Source organism: Danio rerio, chromosome 19 (genome assembly GCF_049306965.1).
Source record: "Danio rerio strain Tuebingen ecotype United States chromosome 19, GRCz12tu, whole genome shotgun sequence".
NCBI classification, from domain to species: domain Eukaryota; kingdom Metazoa; phylum Chordata; class Actinopteri; order Cypriniformes; family Danionidae; genus Danio; species Danio rerio.
In genome coordinates, this window is record NC_133194.1 from 27,154,646 (window position 1) to 27,170,000 (window position 15,355).

Genomic DNA, 15,355 nt, shown 5'->3' on the forward strand with positions numbered 1-15,355 from the left:
ATAATAGCAAAGATAAAATAAATCAGTTTTTAGAAATTAGTTATTAAAACTATTATATGGAGACATTTGTTGGAAAAAGATTCTCTTCATTAAACAGAAACTGGGGGAAAGAATTAACAGGGGGGCTAATAATTCTGACTTCTACTGTATATTTTATGTATTATTTATTTTAGTATTTTTAAGCATCATTTATATTTGAAGTACCAGATGGATGCTACACAGTGGTGATGTGTGTAGATACCTCCTCACACAATTTTAAAGCACTTTAACTGTATGTCCATACACAATAAATGCCCAATTACATTATGTATAATTATTCAGTTTTTCTGGAGACAACTGAGAAATTTAAACAAGAGGAAACAATTGACTTCACGCTAGGTATTATAAGACAGTAAATTTCTCAATGTCACACGCCCATAATCAGCAGGAAATGATACAAGGCTGGGAAGTGAGAACAGGAAGTGCAGTGGGCTCAAGATGACTCGCTTTCTAAATTTCAAACAACACACACACACACAAAAAAAAAAAAGTGTAATCTTGGTTAAGTATAAATTAAATGCTACGTCTTCCTGGTTAAGCACTACAATGTGGAGTCATTATAATATACTTTGAAATCTTACAGACACATTTAATATATAACTTAAATAAAACTAATGTTTTGTAAAATCTAATGTTTAAAGATTCAGTTTGTTCCCTCTGCCAACTATTAGTGTTTTGACGTGTGATTTGCTACACAGTCATATGAGGCCTGGTCAGACCTCAGCTGACGAAAAGCACAAAATGTACAAGAAACAGGCATTTTCCCCGATGTGGTTTCAAATACGCAATAATCTCTGACAAATCAAGTATATAATGACACTTGCAAACGAACACATTTTAACTCTACAAAAATCTTGCGAAAAGGTCATCGGATTCAACCCGATGACCTCAGATGTCACACTTGGGAGTCAATCATTCATGTTAAAGGAATGGAGAACTCGAAACTACTAATTTCATCACCAGAAAGGATCAGATCATCCGGGCTGACCCTTATCAGCTGTGTTAATGTATGTTTATTTTGTTGTTTGTCTTAAGTGTTGATATGAACCACTTAAAAGTAATATTTCAGCTACGAGCGGGAAAGTCATGAGTGTTATGACACATTGTTTCCCCTCAACTTTTTTTCCTCTTCCTTTAAAAATGTCATTTTCTTGCCTGTGTGTTTGTCTACCAAGAGGGAAGTGGTGAACAAGGTATTAAAACATTAGTAAATAAATATTAGCAAATAAAATGTTACTTTTAATAAAAATACACTTACTTTTGATAGTGAAACCAACTTCATAGGCAAATTCTTACAGATTCAAGATGTTATCAAAGCTTCCAGATTCCAAACTATTCAACATCTACACCAAGTATCATTTTCTACATCATCTTGGTAATAGTTCATTAACCTCTGTACATATCACAGCTTAATGTGAAATAAGTAACTCTTACCTCAACTTCAAATTCTCCATAAACTGCTCCATAGTCACTTCATCTAGAAGCACAAAGTCTGACTTTCCAAACTCCAAGCCCTCCAGCTCCGCCATCCCTGCAACTGGAGTGTATCTGGAGGACAGATGATGGAGAGAAGAGTGGAAGATGGAAGGCAAGCACTGACTGCACTCTTCTCAAAACCGGTAGACAAATGTGGAGTAGGAGTGGCCTTAGTCTTGGTCTTCGCATGCTCAGAGTAAGTGCTCACTTCTCAGTGAAGTCACTGTGGTCTTCGGGTTCCAGCATGTCATACTGTTTAAGAGAACAATTTTCTATTAGTGTATTTTTGTTCACGTGTGGGCAGGATGTTTAAATGCTTTTTCACACTTGTGTGAGCCACCACATGCCTTTTTTTTTTTAACCAATACTTTGTTAGTTACTTCCCTTGTGAAAAAGATCTTTAATGTACCTTTAAACACACTGAATTAATTATTAAAATACATTTAATAATAATAATAATACAGAAGTCAGAATTATTAGGCCATCTGAATTATTAGCCCCTGTTTATTTTTTGTCCCCAATGTCTGTTTAACTGAGAGAAGATTTGTTCAACACATTTCTAAACATAATAGTTTTAATACCTCAATTCTAATAACTGATTTATTTTATCTTTGCCATGATGACAGTAAATAACATTTGACTAGAGTTTTTTCAAGACACTTCTATGCAGCTGAGAGTAACATTTAAAAGATTAACTAGGTGAAGTAGGTTTAGGATAATCAGGCATATTATTGTATAATGATGGCTTGTTCTGTAGACTATTGGAAAAAAAAAATCTATATATATAGCTTAAAGGGACTAATAATTTTGTCCTTAAAATTATATATATAAAAAATAAAATAAAACTGCTTTTATATAGGTGAAATAAAACAAATAAGACTTTCTCCAGAAGAGAAAATATTATCAGACATACTGTGAAATTTTTCTTGCTCTGTTAAACATAATTTGGTAAATATTTAAAAATAAATTAATTTTTAATTATTTACTAATAATTATTTACTAATATTTCTGCCTTGAACTGTATATCTCTTGTTCAAATACATTACGAATGGCAATTAAGCTATTTATTTTCAGTGTTCTTTATTTCCACCTGGGAATGCTCATCCTGAGATCCCTAGAGATTGTGCAGCGCCATTGATGGGATCCAAGCTCTTGGAAGAGATGATCCAACCATCGAGGACTTCCAGGACAAAATATACACTTTATACACAAATACACTTCATTAAACATCAATATAATAAATTAAATATGTATAAAACTTATATTTTATTGTAAATTTAATTTCATGTGATTGTATGCAATGATGTGCACCTTTTGTAAAGCTGCTTTGAAACAATAATTACTCTATAAGTGCTATACAAATAAATATGAATTGAATTGCATATAAAATTGTATTAAAGTCCCAGTTAAAGATAGAAATGCTGTCATTTTTACTCATCATCCATGTGTTTAGAACCTGCCTGGGTTTCTGCAAAAAAAAACAAAAAAAAAAAAACACTACACACAAAAAATAATTTTGCTGCCCGTTGAAACTACATATTTAAAATAAGCTGAAACAAAACAGTTCTGGGCATTTTTGGAAGAACCCTACTTGTTTTATGTCGACAGTTACAGTTGCTACATTTATTACAGTGTGTACATTGTAAAAAACACAATTCCTTCATGTTTTACCAATACAAATGTTTTTTCCAACAAAAAGTTTTTTACAAGCTTAAGTGGATTAAACAAAAAAAGATTAAATTGCACAAAGAATTACCCTAAAAAGAATTGTGTTGTTTCACAATCCAAAAACTCATTTTTAAAACGTAGTTTGAACAAGCTAGCAGCAAAAGTTATTTTTTGAGTGTAGAACTCGAAAGAAGATATTTTGAAAAAAAATGTTATCTAAACAGTGGATGGTCAATAGTGATCACTACTTCATTAGTCTGTGATACATTTGAAATCAGTTACGAATAAGCGTAGTTAGTTAAAAACATTACATTAAGTTTGCAGTGGTGCAATTAAGTGCATTGGTGATATTACAGTATAATTTAGCTCACATTAATTATGTCAAACTTTTAGCATTGATTAAAAACACAAGAGCCAAAATTTAAAAATAAGACCATAACAAATGTACTAAAGTCACATTTAATATAAGATACATTTAAAATCAGTTACATGTTTTATGTATTTAGTTTGTCAAAATATGACATTAAACATAATTCAAGTCTTATATATATTATCTTGCTTATAGTCATTAAAATTGAAACATGAACTTAAAATGAACTATTATATATGTGAATTGCATATATTTCTAAGTATCATGTTTCCCAAATGAAAAGTGGTTTTAAAAATCAGTTGCATCTTATCAATTTAAAATGTGATACAAATTGAAATGAATGATAATTCACCCAAAACAAACAATTTTATCATATACTCAACTTTGACGACACAAACTTTTTCTGATGAATACAATAAAGGATATTTGGCAAAAATGAAAGAAACCTGCAACCAGTGATTTTATAGTATTTGTTTTTCCTATACTACGGAGGTCAATAGAGGTTTTCAACATGTTGCTTTTTTGTGCTTCATCAGACAAAAAAAAAAAAAAAATCATAAAAATATGGAATAACTTCAGGGTGAGTACATTTTAAGTGAACTATCCCTTTAAGATGCGAAAGCTAACTGCTCTTTTAAAATGTAAGTATGCTACATGCTAAAAGCATGACAAAACACTTTCTTTTTACAATGGTTTCACTGTGTGCTTTGTGTCCTTTCAGAATGCTTTGACGTACACGATGCAGTTATGTCTAGTTTATTCAGTATAAGACAAATAAGATCATTATCATACAAGAGGAATCAGAAGATGAATGGCATTTCTGAAAAAAGCTCATCCGCTTTCTCTGGTTCTGTATGGAGGAATGTGGATCATCAACTACTGTCAAGATCTTGATCTTTCACATTAGACTGAGTTTGTGCTGCCCACACATGCTAATCTAGAATCAGTTCCATTCTCCAAAAAAATCTGCTCACAACCATAAACAACAGACAAAACAAGAGACAGACAGAAAAGGAAGCACAACACACCATTTAAGGAGAAATGAGGGGGTGCTGGGAGAAAATGTGATACAAATCAGCAATAAGGCTATTAATTAAATTGAATTACTCATTCCAAAATTAGCAATCTCCTACTCAATCAAGTTACATCAACTCAATCAAGTTACTTGCAATTATGACCAAATATTGTTTATTTAAAGTTGTCATATAACTGGCAACCAAAAAGCATTTCAGATTCCAATACAAAAGAAGGATGTTTAAGCATTAGCACGTGAGAAGAATGTTGCAAACTGGTAGCTATTGATTTGCATAGAATTTATTCTGCTATGTCAATCGCTTACAATAAAATAAAATAAAGACTCTTTCCCTCTTACAATTCTGGACAGTACAAAGAAAGAACATTTTTAAAACATTTATTAAAAGGAATCTTTATGCAAATACAGTAGTTTGAAAACAAGAGAATGAGCTTATGTTAATCAGCAGTCATAGTTTTTATGAACTAATTTAACAATCAGCTATTATAAACATCAACAGATTGATTAGAGCTTAACATCAATCATTTATTAATCTAATTGATCGGAATCTGTATTCTTTAAAATTACAAAAATACCTGAATTATTCAAATGCCCCTAAAGGTTAAATTATAATGACCAAAATATAATTAAATGCAAAGCTTGTGATTACAGTAGAATGAGATTAGAAAAACTGTAATTGAAATACTCAAAAAATAATTCAGTACCATATCTCACTAAATACAATATTACATCAGATCAATTAAAGTGATTGTTTTACAAATCCCAATCAAGGACTCTCTAAACAAAAATAAATCTATTTTTTACATTCAAATTCTTTCTTTTTTCAGTTAGTCTGACAGAGATCAGCTCAGCCCTAAGTCAACCACAGGCCTCACTTCCTGTCGAATACAGAAAAAGACACTTCCTCATTGAGTCTCCATGGTAATGCAGGGGAGATTTGACAAATCGGCAATGCAGGACAAGACTAAAGAAAGTGCAAATACTAAGAAAAAAAAGTTAAACAAAAATTTATGTAAAAGACATTCATTGGATATGGTGATTTTCTTTATCATATAATTAATTATAAATCAATCGTTGTTGCTTTTACAAAATGCTCAAGAGAGTACAACTTAATAAATAGATGTGATAATGACCAAGCACTAGTGTTAAATCCTGCTGTTGGAGGGACACTCTCATGCAGATTTTAGCTCAAACATAGTTGCCTAAACATTTCTTGTCAATTATGATCTTCTCCACTTTCATAAAAATTAAAATAATTATATATATAAATAAATAAATAAATGTGGTGCTTGCATGCATGCTTCAATTCTGGTAGAATATTAAATGGGACACCCTATGGTCTCACGGTCTTAAGTGACACATGCACACGAGTCTTACTTATCCCTTGCTCAAAGATGTTGAATGTAATTTTTTGTCAAAATAAATGATCATAACCCTCAACCTAAAACCTATCACCTATAACAATCATCTATCCTCAATAGTGTGAACACTGGGCTTTCTGTGCACCATAAAATCATTTAGAGCGATAAACTCAAATCTGTTAATTGAACAATAAAGAGAAGGTGGAGAGGATGGTGGTTATTTAGATATAAGTTCTGGCCAATCTAATTTTAAAAAAAGACAGAGAAAGTTAGTTTCAAAGAGATAGACCATTCTGTCATAATTTACTCACCCTTGACTTGCTCCAAACCAGTGTAAGTTTATATATATTAGTAAATATAGGATATGCAATGTATTTTGGTGCATTTAAACAAAACAGATTTATTAAACAGATATATTTATTAAAATAATATTTTAGTCACCAAACACCTTTAGAAATTGAAAGATAATACAATTAAAATAATCTAATGTATATGCAGAAATAAAATATTGTATAGCTTCCCACTATAAAATATTAATTTAAAAGATAGATTATAGTTTTGTGAGGGGTGTACTGATATATACTGAACACTAATATATATATATATATATATATATATATATATATATATATAAACCTGTTTATATATTACCTACCTATTGGCTTCCATTGTATTTGCTTTTTTCCAACTGATGTCAGTGATTACAGGTTTCCAACACGCTTCAGTTTATTTTCTATTATGTTCAACAGAAAAAAATGTCAAAGGTGGGTAAATGATGACAAATCCTTTATTTTTGGGAAAAGTTTCCCCTTAAGCATTTTTGAAAAGTTTTGATTTTGTTTTTGGGGTGCACGTTGATTTTCATAGTTAGCTGTTTTAATAATGCATTATTTTTCAACATATTTCAATATTGTAGTACCTCTCTTGTCAGTGTACCACAAAGCACTCCATTTAGTTCAATTTTTTATGAATGCCCACTTTCCAAAAAACAAAATGTGCTCTGATTGGTGAGCTGGCGTAGTGTTATAATAATTGTTTTTGGCTTAACTTAAAAGATATATCTGAATGATTGAAACTAGAGGTATACCTTAACTTTAAGATTTTAATTATCATGTAAAATAAATCATGGGGATCACAGAGATCTATCTACAGCATATAGTAGGCCTATGTGTGGGTCAGTGAAAGGGAAACAAGACTGCATCATAGCAAAGTATTCAAAACTTAAGACGAAAAGGTGATACAATAAACTGAGTAGTACAACAGCTACAGTGCAACTGTGTGTGACAAATGTTACACACGCTATTTTTGTTTGTTATAGACACATTTTTGCATTTCTACCAATCAGCTTCTGCATCCAGTGTGAAACAAGCAATTAAGCATGATACCAACTAGGGATGTAACGGTATTGTAAATACCGTCATACCGCAATATTAAATTTTTTCGATATTACCGAAGTCGCATGACTCGGTAAAACTATAGGTCTTCTGAGAAAATTTGCTCAGGCGAATGAAGCGAACGGGAGGTAGCTGGAACTTCATTTCCCATCAGCCCCGGCGTGGCCATAATCCTTTGCGGTCTGCTGTCGCTACAGATCCAGTAATGCGGAAATGGAGTGTGCTGCTAGTAGCGGAGATGAAAAAAAGATGGAAATGATCGAACCTAAAGCGGGTGTTGTCGCCGCGCGCGTGCTGAATAGCGGTGCTGTCGCGCGCGTTCTGATCAGCTGTGTTGTGGCGCGCGTATTGTAAAGCGCCGAGGGGGGGTTGAGCGCGCATACTCAAGAGAGGTGTTATCGCGCGCCTACTGAAGGGCTGGACTGGACGGAGGTTGTGTCGCGTCGCGGGGGCACTTTTGATCGTTTTGGAAGGGCATTTTCTATCCAAGACTAAAAAGGGCATGTGCACTGCACAGGTTGAGCCCTATGTGTGCACGTGCCAGCAAGTTGGGGAATACGACTAATAACAGTCATGGGGACTGCAGAAACACAGCACACTGTTCAGATTGATGCAGACATTGACTTGTACCGCAAAGAGATCTCTATCTCACTCATGGTTTGTCCTCTCAAGTGGGGGAAAGACAATGCACAACGTTACCCCACTGCTGTCAACATGGGCCAAGTCATATCTCTCTTGTCCCAGAATCCTCAGTCCCAAATGAGAGGGGTTTTTTCTGTTGCAGGGGACATTGTAAATACTCAGAGATACCAGCTTTTACCAGATTATAGTTATATGATAATTTTCCTTTAAACCCATCTCTATCTAAGTGAGTGATTAAATGTTAAATGTGATGAGTTTTTAACAATACTAAATTGAAACTTAATTTTTTTACATGGTTTAATAATTTTTTGTTATTAAAATTGAAGTTCCTGTTTCAAAGCTAACAGATAGATGGCTAATTTGTATGTCATTGACACTTTTGGCACTTTTTTGGAGTATTTTCAAAAGTTTTTTTTTTCCTGTAAATGATTCAATAAATACCGTACCGTGACATTCATACCGAGGTATTACCGTACCGTGAAATTCTGATACCGTTACATCCCTAATACCAACACATGTCTAAAACGTAAAAGATTGTTGTCTGTATGAGATTAACCAGGTCCTTCCTCTTTTGTGTTTTGGTTAGCTTAAATTATCAAATGAATTTCTTTTGGAATTCACAAATAAAAAATAAAAAAGCCATTCACCATTGTTCTTGAAAACTGCTTTCTGTTAGAATAAGAATACCTCACTTTGGAGTTGATGTCTGAGCTTTGTAACTTTGCCACAGCAATATTACATACTAATAAAGACTATAAGAAAATATTGCCAGGAAAATAAAGTTGTCATCAGTGTGTCTTATTTATTAGATTTAGTCACTTTGAAAAATTTTTGATGAATTTTTGTATTTGTTTCAGGTCGAAGAGCAGCTAAGATTTTTGGTATTGGGTTAGATTTCTGGGCTTCATTAGATGGTTTTGAATTCTGCTGATCATAATTTGACAGTTCCCGGTTTACTTGATTACCCTGAGATTTGTGTTTTGATCGAGTGGCGCTCTGTGAGCGTACACGTTGTGTCATAGATTTAGGTGTTCTACCTCTTTCCTGTGGTACTTCTAGCTGCAATTCAGAGTCCTTTTGAAAACGTGAGGCAGAAGAGCTACTCGCAGAAGTAGTGTTCAGAGCAACAGGACGTTCAAGTTCAAGATTCTCCATTCTCTGCCTTGTGTTTTTTCTTGTCAAAGAGCTGCTGCGTCGCAATACATTCCTCTCCATGAGTTTTGCTGGTGCAAATTCAACCTTTTCTCCAAGAAGCCTTTGCTTTGCTTCATAACTGTTTTGCGATGACCCTACCACTTTAATAATGCTACCTTTATGCCTAATTAAAACTTTGTAGATCTTTTGAAATGAATTTGCTTTCCGAAAAATCTCGTTTGTATGACTGTCATCAAGTTCATTCAGATCTATTTCTTGTGTGCATAGAGAAGACCTGAAGTTTTCTATCAATTCACGCAATTCTTTTGCTGCTTCCTCACAATCTCCTCTAGAGAGTTTAACCATAACAACCTCTGAATCAACCACTGAAACGTAACTAATATGAGTGCGATAATCTGACTGTATTTTTTCAACAGAATCTTCATTGAAATGCATTATGTATTCCATCACATCTGGATCTGCATGGAAGGAATCCTCAGTTTTCCTGGGAGACAAGCGATGGATGCTTGTGGGTGTATCTTCATAGTTCCTGGAGGGACTGTTAAAGGAACTATCTATCCTGGAGCTTCCATTGTGTACTGAGGAAGTCTGCAAAAATGCCATCTTGTTTGGAGATTCTGACTTTACTCCTGAAGATGTGCTTCTAGACATAACATACACTGAGCTGCCATTATTGGGTCTGTATCTTGATGTGACATTGGATCTGGATTTATATTCATAGTCACTTGAGCCAGCTCTGGAGGCAGAGTCTGAGTAGCCATTAGTGTAGTGAGAAGGTGTCCTTTGAGAGTGAGTTTCTTCAGCAAGAATCTGCATCAGCTTTGGATAAACAAGTTGAAGCTTGAGAAAGGAACCCTGCAATTGCATCTGCCCTGATCTGGTCGGTGTCACCTGAAAGCCATGGTTATCAAGAAGTTCTACAATCTTCTTGTGGCTGGAGAACAGGTTCATATTGAGAAATGTTTCGGCTGGCATGTCCAGCTAAGAAAATGAATGGAACATAAGCATGTCAGGTAAACATATTTGCCATTATTGATCTACTGTTACTTTAGTTTTAGGATACATGTACTGTAAAACAAGATGATAATCAGGAATCAGTAGTAAATTATGAGACATGCTGACTACTATATTCACTTGTAAAATGCACAATTCTGTATTGTTTATTTACAAATAAATTTCTTACCAGAGGCAGGTCCACCTGCTTAACAACCAGTGGGTAAAACTGACTCTCCACTTGCAAAACATGAGTGTGTTCCAAGACTCCAGGAACTAAAATTTTGGATATAATATTGATAATAACAACAACAACAATAATTATAAAACACAAGACTTGTTTGTCAGTATATATGGTAAAAAATATAACAATGGATAATATCATACCCTCTTCTGATTCAAAGACTACATAAGCCTGGCCCTTGTTGGAAGTGGGATAAATCACTGTTAAAACATCTTCTCCTTTGTTACAGCGCCTCAGAAAATGGATAGTTAATTTGTCAATCATTGCATCTTCTCGGTAGCTGTCCGGGAGCCCATTCACTTCAATAACCATTCCCGTCATGTCCATCCTAAAACTGAGCAATGAATAACTGTTAATGATTGTGATAAAAGTTACAAATAACCAGTTATTACAACACAAAATTACATTATATTTCTTTCTTTAGTTAAAGTTTAGATGTCTGTTCATATGAACAAAATATTGGACAAACAAATTAAACCAATGCTGAATACTTTCTAAATGTTACCAATACCACGTCAACTACAAACCAAAATCAGAAATAAACTATAACAATGGAACCCAGATTGAATGCATTCAGAAAATAACGCATTTGTACAGACGTTAACAAAAATATGAAATTAATAACTTTATTTATCTCACAAATTGTTCCCAAATTCCTCAACAATTCAGCAACACGAAAAAGAATGTACCTAATCCCTACTGAAACGGCGAGTGTTTAGACCTTGTTGCTAGTGCACGTTTGTTTACATTTCAGAATTCGGTTGTTAGTTACATTACTGAATACAGGATGAGATTGATTGTAATTTAAATTAAGAGTAACGTAATGTGCATTTAAATATTATGTATTAAGAGTAGATCGCAAATTACTAGTTGCTAAGGTAACAGAAAAAGAAAGTTGTTGGGATATAAAACGTGGCAAACTAGTTTTACAGCTGGCGTTTTACCAAAACATATCGCCATAGTAACAGGAAATCCCATAGTTTTACAAGTAAAAGCGTACGGTGATTCTTGGTGGATTCCAGATTTAGAAATTTACCTGTGGTTGATTGTATAATTTCGTTCGCCAGGATAAAAAATTAAAGAAATACTCCCTCGTGTTGAAGCGAAAGTGAAACTGCGCTGATCAGAGCTTGATGAAAACAAGGGGGCGTGCCTGAGCTCTCACAGAAAAATTACGAGTAACTTCCTTTAAGTATTTTAATCTGCAGCGGACTGGAGGACACTTTACAAAATACGGTTTTCTTTGAGTTTTAGAAAAGTTTTTTTTTCTGTTTTAAAAAAGCTAAAATTTGCATAAATGTCAAATTAAATGTATTTAATCAATGACTTATCCAAGACTGGAAATAAATAAAAGCCGCTAAACCAAGATACATGTGATGAATTTGTTATGCAATTTACAAATTCAAAGGAATAAAATTACTTTAATTTGTATATTTTGGCAGTCATCAAAACTAATCGTAAAGAGAACAATGCAAGTCCATAAAAAATTGATAACCACTTTTCCCCTTATAGTCTACACTACAGTTCATACAGCATTTTAAATAGTTATAAAACTGTCACCTGTTATATCTTTCTAAATTGTACGTTATGTCTACCTTACGGAGTTAAAAACAGTACGGTTTCAATATATATTTTTAATAAACATCACCAAAGGGTCACCCAAACGTCACTAGATGGCGGTGTGTACTGTAAACAAAACCAGATTAGTGCAGTAGATCTCTGGTTTGAGAATATCTTTAAACTGCAATATTGTGAAAAGGTTATACATTTCACTGTATTTTGCAATGTGATAAAAATACAAAACATAACACCAGTATTAGAGAATGTCCAAAAAATAAAAATCTAATATTGTGTATTCCACTGATAAACTTCAAGACCCTCATTGTGGATTGAAACTAGTGTTATTGGTGGAATTTGTGCCGGCTTCCAACTCTTACCTTTTTGTAGGAGAGAAAAAAAAACCCCTGCACATCTGAAGCTCACTTGAATACAACTTCATGACCTTTGCTCAATTTGAAAACATAATACAAAGTTGCAAGTCTAGAAGTTTTTTCTTCTTCTAGACATTTAAATAGAATATATTTCAGAGCAGTAATCAAAATATCATAAAACTGTGATCTCTTTTATCCAAGGTTAATCATACCGTCAAAATTTACTACTAGCCCATGCCTTCTGATTGACTGATATCTGTAAAATTTAGACACTTTGATAGTGATGTATTATTTGGTGAAAACCATAAATGTAACTTTAATTACCCATTTGTTTAATGCTAAAAATGTTAGGTTGTATTCGTAAGACAGCTCAAATGATCACAAAAACAAGACAAAACCGTTGATAGATGCAGAATGAAGAAATCCCACATAAACATGTTTTAAAGACAAACTGAGAGGGGCAAAAAGCAGAAAACAAGCAATTTTTTTATAATATTTCTTTATTTAGTTTCATCAGATAAAAAAAAAAAACTTAACCCACACAAACATTTCTTTGCAAATAATTTCACATTCAATATAACTTGCTATATAACTTACTATTTGAACCAACACATTATGCAAAAAGTATTACAATCAACAATTTTACATTATTCAACAATATTCAATCTTACTTGATTACCAATTTATGATCCAACATCGCAGCAAAGCCAGCGTTCCTCACTGTAAAAGGAAGAAGAAAACTTTAACATTTTATAGATGTAGTGTATAATTGTGGTGGATTGATCACAAATGTTTGAAGATTACATAACCAAACTGAGAAGGGAATCCCAGCAGGCCTCAAACCACCTCAAATCTCTCTAGCAGACTTTACAGGAAAGGCAAGAGTCACAAAGACTCAACCTCGCTGAACAGCCTGCAATGACGGTTCTGTAATAAACCGCTGCTTTGAAATGGGTCCAAAACATGCTTAGCAAACTTACTTCCTGCAGCAGCTGAGAATCGCCATCTTGTGACCAATCCTTAGGAATGAATGTCCATCACAGAATTCAGGGAAATTGTATGCTGTAAGAGAAAGACAACTTCAGTGAATAACTTTACAAGCAAAGGTGAGACATTAAATCACATTCCTGAAGGAATGTTTATCTGGAGTTTCTATAACCACGCTGTATTTAGTAGACAACAGGGTCTCAAACCACTCCATGTCTATCTAGCAGACATAAAGGAAAGGACAGAGTCACAGGAGACTCAGCCTCGCTGAACAGCCTGCAGAAGTACAGCACAGCAACTCCCCAACTTACAACTACAAGCTTCAATCACAACAAAGAATCCGTCAAGAATCATTTTACACTTTAACGGTTTACATTATTTAACAATGTAGCATTTTCCACATTCCTAAGGCTAAGCAGGTGCTTTTTTTGTTTATGTGAGAGCATTTTTGTAACATTTCCTAAATCAAAATGATTAAAAGCAAATGAGGGAGAAATTGTTTGTGAAATTTAACAATTGTTTGCCAAGATGCTGAAAATAAACGCAAAAATAAACTGGACAACTTTCCAGAATGATGCATAAAGGTTATCAATCTAAGCCATAGATATGATTTAAAAGACGTTAATTCCTGATGCAAAAAAGAGCTAACAAAAAAAAAGGTTTAAATCGAATTATCGAATAGCCAATGTGGCCCACGTGGACGCTTGTGACCACGTGCATATATCGGAAAAACGTTTTAAAATCTACATATCATACAAAAATACGACTAAGTTACATTACACAGGTGAAGTAAAACAAGTTTACAATAATGACCTAAAACGGACAAACGATATGTTACAATAATGACGGAATTAAATGCATTCATGTATATATTGATGCATACAAAATTACCTTTAAAACATTGTACAACTACATACCATTGTAAACAAGACAGACAATAAACATAATGCTGAAACATTTAAATACTAATAATCAAATCTCACCTTTAAATACAGACTCAACGCCACAACTCCTGCTACCACAGCCGTTCCCCTGTGAAAGAACGAGCCGGAAATCACGTCATCAGAAAAGCGGCCTTTTCTTCTTCTGACATTTAATGGCTAGGGCTTTTGGCACGTCACTGCCACCATCTGAACATGACAGTAAAGTACAGAAAGCTTACAATATTTTGGTAAGTGAACATTCTACCCCGACATGACTGAAAATGTGGCTATACAGTACTGTAGCCTGGTATAACCATTTACTGAAATTGTTTGTTTTGACGCTGTAACTGTGTGCAAATCTGTTTCCTTTAAGTAGATAACAACAGCTGTGCTAGGTTTATTGGTTCCACAAACTTGCAAATGCTATTAAGACATTTTACTAACAACCAAATTATATTATTTGGTAATATGATAATTAATAGAATAATTTTATTAATCTGTCTTTATGACAAATTGGTCTGCAATACATATATATTTTAGCGTAATTGTTGGCTTGTAATAAATTCACATTTTTGAAATATTTTTTCACAGCATAGCTACTTGTAATAGGGTATACAATATATACAATACTATTAACAATTACCTGCAGATTCCAGTGAATTTTAATCATTTCAATATTTTGATCCTTTTATATTCAGAACTGTTCCTGGACCTGTGTAGCTGTCTGCTCATCTAATAAGGTGATGGAAAAATCCTGCTGTTTACTCATAAGAGGGCAGCATAGCACTAGTAATTATGCTGGCATCACACACAGAATAGCCTAAACTAAACTTTACTTGTTGAGCCATGCCAATACCTATCTACCTACCTACCCACATACCTTTCTGTCTGTCTGTTTGTCTGTGTGAAGAAGGTTCTATAAGCGTCTGTGTGTCTGTCTGTCTGTCTGTCTGTCTGTCTGTCTGAAGAAGGTCCCATAAGCGTCTGTCTGTCTGTCTGTCTGTCTGTCTGTTTGAAGAAGGTCCCATAAGCGTCTGTCTGTCTGTCTGTCTGAAGAAGGTCCCATAGGCGTCTGTCTGTCTCCCTGTCTGTCTGTCTTTTTGTCTGTCTGAAGAAGGTCCCATAAGCGTCTGTCTGTC

General features: G+C 33.9%; 2 protein-coding genes, 1 long non-coding RNA gene and 2 other non-coding genes across 11 annotated transcripts in view; 1 reads left to right on the top strand and 4 right to left on the bottom strand.

The window, feature by feature from the left end:
• myo1g (myosin IG) overlaps positions 1-1,636 on the bottom strand; it is a 107,542-nt gene extending 105,906 nt beyond the window's left edge. For 2 of the 3 annotated variants that reach the window (XR_012394704.1, XM_005170069.6), the window contains exon 1: positions 1,474-1,636. Coding sequence is in view for 2 of the 3 variants with exons in the window: in XM_005170069.6 (XP_005170126.1) it covers positions 1,474-1,568 (95 nt within the window). In the remaining variant the exon portion in view is untranslated. The remainder of the gene's footprint in view (positions 1-1,473) is intronic. The other variant, NM_001045221.1, reaches the window with a different exon arrangement.
• Positions 1,474-14,334, bottom strand: si:dkey-154b15.1. 5 transcript variants are annotated; one of them, XM_073931763.1, is made up of 7 exons: positions 14,277-14,334; positions 13,287-13,368; positions 12,986-13,026; positions 10,519-10,709; positions 10,322-10,407; positions 9,021-10,119; positions 1,474-1,767 (listed from the first exon to the last, which is right to left on the bottom strand). In XM_073931763.1, the coding sequence occupies exons 4-7, from the start codon at positions 10,700-10,702 to the stop codon at positions 1,763-1,765; spliced, it is 1,374 nt and encodes a 457-aa protein (XP_073787864.1). In that variant the 5' UTR covers positions 10,703-10,709; positions 12,986-13,026; positions 13,287-13,368; positions 14,277-14,334; the 3' UTR covers positions 1,474-1,762. The 5 variants fall into 5 exon arrangements, with proteins under 5 accessions (XP_073787864.1, XP_009292542.1, XP_068071382.1 ...); XM_009294267.5 differs by lacking the exon at positions 1,474-1,767 and having other exon boundaries at positions 8,662-10,119; XM_068215281.2 differs by lacking the exon at positions 1,474-1,767 and having other exon boundaries at positions 8,662-10,119; positions 12,978-13,026.
• Positions 13,094-13,225, bottom strand: LOC137488580 (small nucleolar RNA SNORA9). Its single transcript, XR_011007657.1, has one exon. It is a non-coding gene; the product is annotated as a small nucleolar RNA SNORA9 (small nucleolar RNA).
• LOC137488579 (small nucleolar RNA SNORA9) lies at positions 13,444-13,575 on the bottom strand. The gene has a single exon (XR_011007656.1). It is a non-coding gene; the product is annotated as a small nucleolar RNA SNORA9 (small nucleolar RNA).
• LOC141379100 (uncharacterized) overlaps positions 14,289-15,355 on the top strand; it is a 10,304-nt gene continuing 9,237 nt past the window's right edge. Inside the window, exons 1-2 of the long non-coding RNA XR_012395080.1 lie at positions 14,289-14,464; positions 14,915-14,956. This is a non-coding gene — a long non-coding RNA (uncharacterized lncRNA). The remainder of the gene's footprint in view (positions 14,465-14,914; positions 14,957-15,355) is intronic.

What these genes read in the sequence shown, in the direction of transcription:
- si:dkey-154b15.1 (XM_068215281.2), bottom strand. An exon ending in GATCATAAATTGGTAATCAA is followed by an intron (nt 10,710 to 12,977) that starts GTAAGATTGAAT and finishes TTCATTGCTCAG; the next exon opens with TTTTAGGATGGACATGACGG. An exon ending in AGTCTTTGAATCAGAAGAGG is followed by an intron (nt 10,408 to 10,518) that starts GTATGATATTAT and finishes CCAAAATTTTAG; the next exon opens with TTCCTGGAGTCTTGGAACAC.